Source organism: Entelurus aequoreus, linkage group LG03, assembly GCF_033978785.1.
Source record: "Entelurus aequoreus isolate RoL-2023_Sb linkage group LG03, RoL_Eaeq_v1.1, whole genome shotgun sequence".
Taxonomy (NCBI): domain Eukaryota; kingdom Metazoa; phylum Chordata; class Actinopteri; order Syngnathiformes; family Syngnathidae; genus Entelurus; species Entelurus aequoreus.
Window position 1 is genome coordinate 12,072,217 of NC_084733.1, and position 14,657 is coordinate 12,086,873.

General features: G+C 33.9%; 1 protein-coding gene across 1 annotated transcript in view; it reads left to right on the plus strand.

Annotated features, from left to right (window-relative positions):
• Positions 1–3,315, plus strand: part of gsc (goosecoid) — a 15,735-nt gene extending 12,420 nt beyond the window's left edge. The window contains exon 3 of the mRNA XM_062040393.1: positions 2,618–3,315. Coding sequence (XP_061896377.1) covers positions 2,618–2,764 — 147 coding nt within the window. The 3' untranslated portion in view covers positions 2,765–3,315. The remainder of the gene's footprint in view (positions 1–2,617) is intronic.
• Positions 3,316–14,657: the final 11,342 nt, after the last annotated feature.

Genomic DNA, 14,657 nt, shown 5'->3' on the forward strand with positions numbered 1-14,657 from the left:
TATATTTATTTGTATATATGTGTATATATATACTTTTTCAAATAACAGCGTTGATCTCTTCTTTGTACAAGTTGGCGGCATGAACGTCATCTTACAGCACTCAGTCTTCACAGAGTCCTACGTGCGATGTTTCATTGATCTGTGGTAAACGCAGATAAACTCAGCCCGCATAGTTTGTTGTCCTTTTCCCGGTCCATGTAGCATTCATGCGAGCGGCGCCATCCTCACGTTCATGTTTCCCTTTTAAGATGCTATTTTAAACTTGATGTGCGCCGATGATAAAGTTTGTCGCTGCAATTCGAACTAATTACCTCAGTTTTGTCTAAAGTTCCGTGGGAGTTTGTTTTGAAGGGCCCAGAGCACATCACTCTAACTATCATCACACTTGTGTGTGACGTCAAAACAAACACTGATTAATCTTCATTCATTTATGGTAACGTGATAAATCGTTTTATTAATCACATGCATTAATGCGTTAACCTTGCATTAACAGCCATAATAATAATAATATTTACATATATATATGTGTATATGTATAAGTGTATGTATCTATATATGTTTATATATGTGCATTTATATATGTATATGTTTATGTATGTATATATATATATATATATACATAGCATTCTGGCAACTGAGCTGACAGTTTTAACCATACAATCTACTGCCTTTTTTTTTTTTTTTTTTTTTACAGTTCATTACTGTAAATACATAGAAAAACGGTACTAATCTTATTATTATGGTACAATTCTGGATTGAGCTGACATTTTTTTCACCCAAAAATGTATAATTGTTGTTTTTACATTGCATTACTGTACATGGAAAAACACTGCTGATGTGATTTTTATGATACAATTATTTAATGAGCTGACTATTTTTTTTCATTTTGTTTACAGTCAAATCTATTGTCATTATTACAGTGCATTCCTGTAAATACATAAAAAAACAGTACCATTGTTATTTTTATGGTAAAATTGTGGCTTGAGTTGCCATTTTTTTTCATAATAAAATCTGTTTTTACAGTGCATTACTGTAAATGGTAAAAATAGTACCATTGTTATTTTTCTGATACAATTCTGGATTGTGCTGACAGTTTTTGTTCCGCTGTAAAATTTAATGTCGTTTTTACAGTGCATTACTGTCAATAAATAGAAAAACAATATTAGTATCATTTTTATGGTAAACTTCTGGATTGAGCTGCCATTTAAAAAAAATTGTAAAATATGTTGCTTTTACAGTGCATTACTGTAAATAAATAGAAAAACAGCATCACTGTTATTTTTATGGTAAAATTGTTTTTTTCTTAATAAAATCAGTTTTTTTCAGTGCATTACTGTAAATGGTAAAAATAGTACCATTGTTATTTTTCTGATACAATTCTGGATTGTGCTGACAGGTTTTGGTTTTTTTACTGTAAAACCTAATGTCGTTTTTACAGTGCATTACTGTCAATAAATAGAAAAACAATATTAGTATAATTTTTATGGTAAAATTCTGGATTGAGCTGCCATTTTTTTAAAATTGTAAAATCTGTTGTTTATACGGTGCATTACTGTAAATTAATAGAAAAACTGTGTAACTGTTATTTTATGGTAAAATTGTGGACTGAGCTCCCAGTTTTTTTCATAATAAAATCTGTTTTTACAGTGCATTACTGTAAATGGTAAAAATAGCACTATTGTTATTTTTCTGATACAATTCTGGATTGTGCTGACAGTTGTTTTTTTAAATTGTAAAACCTAATGTCGTTTTTACAGTGCATTACTGTCAATAAATAGAAAAACAATATTAGTATCATTTTTATGGTAAAATTCTGGATTGAGCTGCCATTTTTTTTAAATTGTAAAATCTGTTGTTTATACAGTGCATTACTGTAAATTAATAGAAAAACTGTGTAACTGTTATTTTTATGGTAAAATTGTGGACTGAGCTCCCAGTTTTTTTCATAATAAAATCTGTTTTTACAGTGCATTACTGTAAATGGTAAAAATAGTAGTATTGTTATTTTTCTGATACAATTCTGGATTGTGCTGACAGTTGTTTTTTTTTTAATTGTAAAACCCAATGTCGTTTTTACAGTGCATTACTGTCAATAAATAGAAATCAATGTAATCATTGGAATATTTCAATACATATACTGTTATGTATACGTATTTCATAGGAAGCCACCAAAAAACACCTAAAGTGTTAAATAAATTTCCACAAAGGTTATGGTTAGGGTTAGGGTTGGGTGTTAGGGTTTTATGGGTTTCAGAGCTAAAAGAGTTGTTTACGACCTTTTTAGTACTTTTTTTTTAACATTATTATTTCAATATAGTAACGCTGACTGAGCCTGAGCCAATCAGTGGCCTCGACACTGAACAGGTTTGGTTCAGTCTATAATAACACCAGAGAAAGATGCTAGATTTGTTGTAGTATTGATATTTTTATGGTAAAATTCTGGATTGAGCTGCCATTTTTTAAAATTGAAACTCAGCTTTTAGTACATTTCAATAATTAGCTCGTCATATTAGATCCTTTTGCTGAGGCTCAAGTACAGATAACATGAGATGTTGTCAAATGTGGTAAAGTCACTTTTTTTTTCTTCTTACTTTTTGTTTCTTTTTGTGTGTGTCAGGTTTGGTTCAAAAACAGACGCGCCAAATGGAGGAGGCAGAAAAGATGTTCTTCTGAGGAGCCGTCAGAGAACACGTGGAACAAAACAAGCAAAACCCCCGCGGGGAAAAACCAACACAGTAAAAATGAAGTGGAGTCAGACAGCTGATTAGTACACAACATGCACTGTAAAATATTACAATACACACACACTATCATGTATATGTGTGTGCACTGTGAAATATTACACAAGACATACACTATCATGTATATGTACTGTAAATTGTTACAAAACATATACTGTTATGTATAAGTATTCCATAAGAAGCCACCTAAAGTGTTCAAGTGTTCAATTCATTTCCACACAGTATAGAAATGATGAATTATAATTACAATATTTTCATAGCGAGAGCTTAAAAAGAGTTGTTTATGACCTTTTAAGTATGTTTTTTAACATTATTATTCCGATTTAGTAACTCTGACTGAGCCTGAGCCAATCAGTGGCCACAATACTGAACAGGTTTGGTTCAGTCTATAACAGGGGTCACCAACCTTTTTGAAACCAAGAGCTGCTTCTTGGGTACTGATTAATGCGAAGGGCTACCAGTTTGATACACACTTAAATAAATTGCCAGAAATAGCCAATTTGCTCAATTTACCTTTAACTCTATGTTATTATTAATAATTAATGATATTTACACTTAATTGAACGGTTTAAAAGAGGAGAAAACACGAAAAAAAAAGACAATTAAATTTTGAAACATAGTTTATCTTCAATTTCGACTCTTTAAAATTCAAAATTCAACCGAAAAAAGAAGAGAAAAACTAGCTAATTCGAATCTTTTTGAAAAAATTAAAAAAAGAATTTATGGAACATCATTAGTAATTTTTCCTGATTAAGATTAATTTTAGAATTTTGATGACATGTTTTAAATAGGTTAAAATCCAATCTGCACTTTGTTAGAATATAGAACAAATTGGACCAAGCTATATTTATAACAAAGACAAATCATTATTTCTTCCAGAACAAAAAAATTTAAAAAAATTCAAAAGACCTTGAAATAAGATTTAAATTTGATTCTACAGATTTTCTAGATTTGCCAGAATACATTTTTTGAATTTTAATCACAATAGGTTTGAAGAAATATTTCACAAATATTCTTCGTCAAAAAAACAGAAGCTAAAATGAAGAAATAAATTAAAATGTATTTATTATTCTTTACAATAAAAAAAATTAATTTACTTGAACATTGATTTAAATTGTCAGGAAAGAAGAGGAAGGAATTTAAAAGGTAAAAAGGTACATGTGTTTAAAAATCCTAAAATCATTTTTAAGGTTGTATTTTTTCTCTAAAATTGTGTTTATGAAAGTTATAAGAAGCAAAGTAAAAAAATTAATGAATTTATTTAAACAAGTGAAGACCAAGTCTTTAAAATATTTTCTTGGATGTTCTAATTCTATTTGAGTTTTGTCTCTCTTAGAATTAAAAATGTCGGGCAAAGCGAGACCAGCTTGCTAGTAAATAAATAGAATTTAAAAAATAGAGGCAGCTCACTGGTGAGTGCTGCTATTTGAGCTACTTTTAGAACAGGCCAGCGGGCGACTCATCTGGTCCTAACGGGCTACCTGGTGCCCGCGGGCACCGCGTTGGTGACCCCTGGTCTATAATAACTCCAGAGAAAGATGCAAGATTTGTTGTAGTATTGATATTTCTAGCTAGTTACCAATTTTAGAGATTGAAAGTACTCAATTTATCCCAAAAATACATAAATACGCAATAAAAAAAAAAGTGTGATGCGGCAAGGGACGACTGTATAGCAAACATTTAGGAGTGCTGGTCATGTGACCATCATGCGACTATCATACAACCAATATGGCTTCCCTTTAACGTAAACTCATTCCAAAAGTATTTTTTATTTTACCATTAAAGCTGATTTTAAATCAATTTAACCATTGGAATACTTCAGTACATATACTATTATGTATAAGTATTTCATAAGAAGCCACCAAAAAAACACTTTAAGTGTTCAAGTGTTCAATTAATTTCCACAAAGTGTAGAAATGATGAATTATAATTACAATATTTTCATAGCTAGAGCATAAAAAATGAGTTGTTTACGACCTTTTTAGTACTTTTTTTAAACATTATTCCAGTATAGTAACGCTGACTGAGCCTGAGCCAATCAGTGGCCACGATACTGAACAGGTTTGGTTCAGTCTATAATAACACCAGAGAAATATGCTAGATATGTTGTAGTATTGATATTTCTAGCAAGTTACCAATTTTAATGCTAGAAATTACTCAATTTATCCCAAGGATACATCAATACGCCATAAAAAACATTTAGGAGTGCTGGTCATGTGACCATCATGTGACTATCATACAACCAATATGGCTTCCACAAAACGTAAACTCATTCCCAAAAGTGTATTTTATTTCACCATTAAAGCTCATTTTAAATCAATTTAATCATTGGGATACTTCATTAGTGCGTCAAAGATTATAATTCAACTGCTTTTACTATATTTAAAGATTTCATAGACAGGAAAATATCACTATCCTGCTTTCAGCTGAAAAATGACGACAATTTTATATTTTTAATATCTCATAGAAGGTAGATCCATACTACACTCTGACGTGTTTTATCCACCATTAGGCTTCTTATGGGATAACTATATATATGTATATACATATATAAAATGTAGTGTATATGTACAGTATGTGTGTGTGTGTGTGTGTGTGTGTGTGTGTGTGTGTGTGTGTGCGCGTGTGTGATGAACAGTGTTGCCATGTTGCACAGATGTACATTATAATTTATATTTATTTAAGTCATGTGACAGCTTTATAGCCCTGTTGTAACGTTGCTATTTTTGTCTTTGTGCTAACAAAGTGGATTCTGTATATGAAGAATTTCAAAACAACAACTTTACAACGCAGAAGGTGAGAATGTGATTTCATTTAGCAAACAAAAACACCCGACGACTAAAACATTAAAATATACGTGAAATATTTCATACCTGTCTGCTTTTATTTGTCCTTTTATTCGTGGTCACTCGTTTAGCCGTGTTAGCCAGGCTACCAGGAAGTTAGCCATGCTACCAGGAAGTTAGCCATGCTACCAGGAAGTTAGCCATGCTACAAGGAAGTTAGCCAGGCTACCAGGAAGTTAGCCATGCTACCAGGAAGTTAGCCAGGCTAACAGGAAGTTAGCCATGCTACCAGGAAGTTAGTCATGCTACAAGGAAGTTAGCCAGGCTAACAGGAATTTAGCCATGCTACCAGGAAGTTAGCCATGCTACCAGGTAGTTAGCCACGCTACAAGGAAGTTAGTCAAGCTACAAGGAAGTTAGCCAGGCTACCAGGAAGTTAGCCATGCTACCAGGAAGTTAGCCATGCTACCAGGAAGTTAGCCAGGCTACCAGGAAGTTAGCCATGCTACCAGGAAGTTAGCCATACTACCAGGAAGTTAGCCATGCTACCAGGAAGTTAGCCATGCTACCAGGTAGTTAGCCACGCTACAAGGAAGTTAGTCAAGCTACAAGGAAGTTAGCCAGGCTACCAGGAAGTTAGCCATGCTACCAGGAAGTTAGCCATGCGACCAGGAAGTTATCCAGGCTACTAGGAAGTTAGCCATGCTACAAGGAAGTTAGCCATGCTACCAGGAGGTTAGCCAGGCGACCAGGAAGTTAGCCATGCTACCAGGAAGTTAGTCATGCTACAAGGAAGTTAGTCATGCTACAAGGAAGTTAGCCATGCTACAAGGAAGATAACCAGGCTACCAGGAAGTTAGCCATGCTACCAGGAAGTTAGTCATGCTACCAGGAAGTTAGCCATGCTACCAGGAAGTTAGTCATGCGACCAGGAAGTTAGCCAAGCGACCAGGAAGTTAGCCAGGCGACCAGGAAGTTAGCCATGCTACCAGGAAGTTAGTTATGCTACCAGGAAGTTAGTCATGCTACCAGGAAGTTAGCCAGGCTACCAGGAAGTTAGTCAGGCTACCAGGAAGTTAGCCAGGCTACTAGGAAGTTAGTCATGCTACCAGGAAGTTAGCCATGCTACCAGGAAGTTAGCCTGGCTACCAGGAAAATAGCCAGGCTACCAGGAAGTTAGCAATGCTACAAGGAAGTTAGTCATGCTACAAGGAAGTTAGCCATGCTACCAGGAAGTTAGCCATGCTACCAGGAAGTTAGCAAGGCTACCAGGAAGTTAGCCATGCTACCAGGAAGTTAGTCATTCTACCAGAAAGTTAGCCATGCTACCAGGAAGTTAGTCATGCGACCAGGAAGTTAGCCAAGTGACCAGGAAGTTAGCCAGGCGACCAGGAAGTTAGCCATGCTACCAGGAAGTTAGTCATGCTACCAGGAAGTGAGTCATGCTACCAGGAAGTTAGCCAGGCTACCAGGAAGTTAGTCAGGCTACCAGGAAGTTAGCCATGCTACCAGGAAGTTAGTCATTCTACCAGAAAGTTAGCCATGCTACCAGGAAGTTAGTCATTCTACCAGAAAGTTAGCCATGCTACCAGGAAGTTAGTCATGCTACCAGGAAGTTAGTCATGCGACCAGGAAGTTAGCCAAGCGACCAGGAAGTTAGCCAGGCGACCAGGAAGTTAGCCATGCTACCAGGAAGTTAGTCATGCTACCAGGAAGTTAGTCATGCTACCAGGAAGTTAGCCAGGCTACCAGGAAGTTAGTCAGGCTACCAGGAAGTTAGCCATGCTACCAGGAAGTTAGCCAGGCTACCAGGAAAATAGCCAGGCTACCAGGAAGTTAGCAATGCTACAAGGAAGTTAGTCATGCTACAAGGAAGTTAGCCATGCTACCAGGAAGTTAGCAAGGCTACCAGGAAGTTAGCCATGCTACTAGGAAGTTAGCCAGGCTACCAGGAAGTTAGCCATGCTACCAGGAAGTTAGCCATGCTACAAGGAAGTTAGCCATGCTACCAGGAAGTTAGCCATGCTACTAGGAAGTTAGCCAGGCTACCAGGAAGTTAGCCATGCTACCAGGAAGTTAGCCATGCTACCAGGAAGTTAGCCAGACTACTAGGAAGTTAGCCAGGCTACCAGGAAGTTAGCCATGCTAGCAGGAAGTTAGCCATGCTACAAGGAAATTAGTCAGGCTACCAGGAGGTTAGCCATGCTACCAGGAAGTTAGCCATGCTACAAGGAAGTTAGCCAGGCTACCAGGAAGTTATCCATGCTACAAGGAAGTTAGCCATGCTACCAGGAAGTTAGCCATGCTACCAGGAAGTTAGCCACGCTACCAGGAAGTTAGTGATGCTACCAGGAAGTTAGCCATGCTACCAGGAAGTTAGTGATGCTACTAGGAAGTTAGCCATGCTACCAGGAAGTTAGCCACGCTACCAGGAAGTTAGCTATGCTACCAGGAAGTTAGCTAGTCGACTAGGAGTAGGAAGTTAGCTAGGCTATAAAAGCGATTGTAAACAAATATTTGAAATGGAATAGAATAGATTCATACACTCTTAAGAATAATATTTTTTGAAAGATTTAAACCATTCATCAAAGACTAGATATGTTGATAGTTGTTTTTAATAAAGAAAAATCATTCAAAGTCTGTAAACACCTGAAAAAGTACATTGTGCAATAAGCAGCAACAAGTGATAATATGGCAAAATGATAAAAATAAAATGTTAATACTAATTATTAATAACTGATTTGTTTGTAAATGTATGTTTTTAGGCTTTTTAAAGCAAGTTATGTGATGACGTGACGTGACCACGCCCCTAACCACGCCCCCACCACCACAGGTGTATTGGCAATCTAGGGGAAACCCTGAGTATACTGTACACCTTTATCTTGTTTGCTGTATTATCGCAAAGACTTTCAAAAGGTGCACTTAATTCTTACTTTACTCACTGTCACCAAGTTTTGGGGAAATGTAAAACATTTTAAAAAATGTTCCTGTATGACATTCTGACTACTAAATTGCATTTGTATCCAAATATTGGGGTATTTCCTTAAGCAAATTGTATTTATGCAAGCAAATAATATGTCGAGGATGAACCCACTGTACTACACAAACACCGTCACAATCCCAGAGAGCATGAACCCACTGTACTACACAAACACCGTCACAATCACAGAGAGCATGAACCCACTGTACTACACAAACACCGTCACAATCACAGAGAGCATGAACCCACTGTACTACACAAACACCGTCACAATCACAGAGAGCATGAACCCACTGTACTACACAAACACCGTCACAATCCCAGAGAGCATGAACCCACTGTACTACACAAACACCGTCACAATCCCAGAGAGCATGAACCCACTGTACTACACAAACACCGTCACAATCACAGAGAGCATGAACCCACTGTACTACACAAACACCGTCACAATCACAGAGAGCATGAACCCACTGTACTACACAAACACTGTCACAATCACAGAGAGCATGAACCCACTGTACTACACAAACACCGTCACAATCACAGAGAGCATGAACCCACTGTACTACACAAACACTGTCACAATCACAGAGAGCATGAACCCACTGTACTACACAAACACCGTCACAATCACAGAGAGCATGAACCCACTGTACTACACAAACTGTCACAATCACAGAGAGCATGAACCCACTGTACTACACAAACACTGTCACAATCCCAGAGAGCATGAACCCACTGTACTACACAAACACCGTCACAATCCCAGAGAGCATGAACCCACTGTACTACACAAACACCGTCACAATCCCAGAGAGCATGAACCCACTGTACTACACAAACACCGTCACAATCCCAGAGAGCATGAACCCACTGTACTACACAAACAAGAGCATTGACTTGCAACTCCAGACTAAATGTGAATGTATTTTGCTTCCTGGAGAAGGTGGGACATCTGTAAGTAATCACAACCAGCTGGCGTCGCATTGTGCCAGAAAAAGGTAAACACACTTAATAATAATAATAATAATAATAGTAATAATGGATTAGATTTATATAGCGCCTTTCTCATTGGATACTGGAAGCGAGAAGCCATCATTCATTCACTCGTGTTTGTTTCAACAAATGTAAAGAGGAGTAAATGGTGCAGTGTGTTACGTTGTGTGTGAGGGTGTTTATTACATCATCCATTAGTGACTCTATCTTTGTTTGCAAGATTATTCAAAGACTTTCAAAATGTGCACCTCATTTCTACTGTACTTATTTTCACCAAGTTTGTAACAAATCAATGACTTGCAGTTCAGTGAAACATTTATATAACCTTCCTGTACGACAATCTGGCTACCAAAGTGCATTTGTACCCAAATATTGGGGTATTTTCATCAGCAAATGTTATTTATGCAAGCAAATAATAACACATATATATATATATATATATATATATATATATATATATATATATATATATATATATATATATATATATATATATATATATATATATATATATATATATATATATCTCCTGATGAAACAGGCCTGTAGAGATGAAATAGTCTTGTGATTTTTTCCCACACTCACATATATATATATATATATATATATATATATATATATATATATACACACATATATATATATATATATATATATATATATATATATATATATATATATATATATATATATATATATATATATATATATATATATATATATATATATATATATATGTATATATGTGTATATATATATATATATTTATATATGTATATACTGTATGTATATACATATATATATGTATATATATATGTATATGTATATATATACACATATATATGTATGTATAAATGTATATGTATGTATGTATATATATGTATATATATATATGTATATGTATGTATATGTATATATATATATGTATATGTATGTATATGTATATATATATATATAAATATATGTATATGTATGTATATATGTATGTATATATGTATATATATATATATATATATATATATTTATATATGTATATGTATGTATATATGTATGTATATATTTGTGTGTATATATATATATATGTATATGTATGTATATGTATATATGTATATATATGTATATATATATATATGTATATATATATATATGTATATATATATGTATATATATAAATATATGTATATGTATGTATGTATGTATGTATGTATGTATGTATGTATGTAAGGCTTAAACTATATGTAAGGATTATATATATAAATAAAAATCTGTATATGATCATATGATTATTTATATGAATAAGATGATGTATTTGTATATGAATATGTATAAGAAATGTATAGTATATATGACTACGTACATGAATGAGATTGCTTATGCGTATGTAAAAAAATATATATATATGAATAAGATCATGTGTATATACGTTTGTATATATAATGATATGTAAAAGATTATGTATATGAATATGATTACATACTCATCATCATGTTGCGCTTTAAAGTTTGCAGGGGTTTTTTGTGTTTAAAAAAGTAATGTGAGCATATGCTGCGCATTAGAATATTTATATGATATAATGATGGTAATGTGTATATTTATATATATATATTTATACTGTATAAGATTACGTATTTATGTTAGACTATGTATATGTTTAAATTATGTTTATGAATACAATTTTGTATATAATGAAGAATATGTACAGTATATGATATCCATGTAATCAGATGATGTTTAAGTATATGTACATGAATATGATTGTTTATTTATATATTATTTACTGTATTTTAACAAGATTATGTATATGAATACTATTTTGTGTATGAATAATACTATGTACATTAGCAACTTTATGCGTATTAGTAAGATTTTTGTACAAGTATATGCATACGATTATGTATATGTAAACAAGATTATATAATTATGGTCATGTTTAAGATTTTGAAAATGTAGTTTGTATGAATACGGTGATACAACGATGTGCAGTATACAGTATGTATATGAACAAGATGTGATAACATTATGTAATTATGATCATGTGAATGGAAAAGATGATGCATGTCTATGTCAATGAGAAGATGTGTATGAATAAGATGATGAATATGTGATAAGACCATATCCATACTGTATGAGAGAGTATATACAGTATTTGCTGCTGTAAAGACATACTGTATGAGAGAGTATAGACCAGGGGTCACCAACGCGGTGCCCGCGGGCACCAGGTCGCCCGTTAGGACCAGATGAGTAGCCCGCTGGCCTGTTCTAAAAATAGCTCAAATAGCAGCACTTACCAGTGAGCTGCCTCTATTTTTTAAATTGTATTTATTTACTAGCAAGCTGGTCTCGCTTTGCTCGACATTTTTAATTCTAAGAGAGACAAAACTCAAATAGAATTTGAAAATCCAAGAAAATATTTTAAAGACTTGGTCTTCACTTGTTTAAATAAATTCATTAATTTTTTTACTTTGCTTCTTATAACTTTCAGAAAGACAATTTTAGAGAAAAAATACAACCTTAAAAATGATTTTTTTTACTGTAAAGAATAATAAACACATTTTAATTTAATTCTTCATTTTAGCTTCTGTTTTTTCGACAAAGAATATTTGTGAAATATTTCTTCAAACTTATTATGATTAAAATTAAAAAAAAATATTCTGGCAAATCTAGAAAATCTGTAGAATCAAATTTAAATCTTATTTCAAACTCTTTTGAATTTCTTTTAAAAATTTTGTTCTGGAAAATCTAGAAGAAATAATGATTTGTCTTTGTTAGAAATATAGCTTGGTCCAATTTGTTATATATTCTAACAAAGTGCAGATTGGATTTTAACCTATTTAAAACATGTAATCAAAATTCTAAAATTAATCTTAATCAGGAAAAATGACTAATGATGTTCCATAAATTCTTTTTTTAATTTTTTCAAAAAGATTCGAATGGGCTAGTTTTTTTCTTCTTTTTTTCAGTTGAATTTTGAATTTTGAAGAGTCGAAATTGAAGATAAACTATGTTTCAAAATTTAATTGTCTTTTTTTTTCGTGTTTTCTCCTCTTTTAAACCGTTCAATTAAGTGTAAATATCATTGATTATTAATAATAACATAGAGTTAAAGGTAAATTGAGCAAATTGGCTATTTCTGGCAATTTATTTAAGTGTGTATAAAACTGGTAGCCCTTCGCATTAATCAGTACCCAAGAAGTAGCTCTTGGTTTCAAAAAGGTTGGTGACTCCTGGTATATACAGTATTTGCTGCTGTAAAGACAGTGAAGGGTGTTGGCTCCTCTCTGGGCTTTTTTTCCAGAAACATTTTTCCCGATTGAAGAAAACGTCGCCCTTCTATACAAACGAGACATATTTTCACTCCATGTTTATGTACAGTATATATATATATACATTATATATGTAATGCTATATGATTAGCATATTTCGGCAGCGCGATGTGTGGTTTTAGACTTCTTTGTTTTCCTTCTCTCTTCCACGGAGTGTGGATTACACTCAACATGCAAACATGGCCCATAAATACATAAACACATACAGCTGCACACTAGGAACTATAAATACATAAACACATACAGCTGCACACTAGGAACTATAAATACGTAAACACATGCAGATGCACATGAATGTACTATAAATATAGGAATACATGACTGCACACAGCTGCACAGTGACGCTCCCAAAACGTCTCTCGTGCGCGTTTCCATGACGATCAGTCACCTTGTAAAAGGGCGACGAGTTAAAATATACACTACCGTTCAAAAGTTTCATAGCCTTCATTTCTAAGAACAAGAATAGACTGTCGAGTTTCAGATGAAAGTTCTCTTTTTCTGGCCATTTTGAGCGTTTAATTGACCCCACAATTGTGATGCTCCAGAAACTCAATCTGCTCAAAGGAAGGTCAGTTTTGTAGCTTATGGAACGAGCTAAACATTTTTCAGATGTGTGAACATGATTGCACAAGGGGTTTCTAATCATCAATTAGCCTTCTGAGCCAATGAGCAAACACATTGTACCATTAGAACACTGGAGTGATAGTTTCTGGAAATGGGCCTCTATACACCTATGTAGATATTGCACCAAAAACCAGACATTTGCAGCTAGAATAGTCATTTACCACATTAGCAATGTATAGAGTGTATTTCTTTAAAGTTAAGACTAGTTTAAAGTTATCTTCATTGAAAAGTACAGTGCTTTTCCTTCAAAAATAAGGACATTTCAATGTGACCCCAAACTTTTGAACGGTAGTGTATATATATATATAATAATATTTATAGATAGAATTCACTGAAAGTCAAGTATTTATTTATATAAATTCAAGAAATACTTGAATTTCAGTGAATGCTAGCTATAAATATACTCCCCCCGCCCACCTCACCCCAAAATCTCCCGAATTTGGAGGTCTCAAGGTTGGCAAGTATGGTTGTGGTATTGCAATTACCTGGAATCCAGTGTGCTGTGGGGTCCTATTGTAGTGAATCACACCTGAGACATCATAAATTAATCACATTTTTAATCTTTTTTTTTTGTGCCAATTTTGTACTTGAAATGTGCTAACCTTTCTAGCCACTTTTTCCAGCCGTACGCCTCGGAGTCATAACTTGGATTTTGTCACTTTCTAACCGTTGGCATGCTAACAATAATAATAATAATAATAGATTTTATTTGTAAAAAGCACTTTACATTGAGTAAACAACCTCAAAGTGCTACAGTGTATTAAAAAAAATAAAATTAAAAAAATAAAAATATAAAAAAATATAAAATAAAAATAAATAAAAATAATAAATAAAAATAAAAGCTAATATGCATGTATCAAAAGCATCCACAGTCTGTGGTGCCCTCAGGTGGTCAGGGAGAGGGTTCCACAGACTGGGAGCGGCTAGCGTTAGCATTTTAGTTGGACTTATGCAGTTTTTAAGCCTTTTTCAAAAGCATCCACAGTCTGTGGTGCCCTCAGGTGGTCAGGGAGAGGGTTCCACAGACATGGAGCGGCAAACGTTAGCTTTTTAGTTGGACTTACGCACATCAAACGTGCATATTCCCGCTTCATTCATCCTATGACATATAATACTGAAGTATTTAGCATGAAATGTGTTTCCTTCCCCCCACGCGGACCTTGACTGCCTCATTTCCCCTCCATCTCCGACCCAAACAAATGCT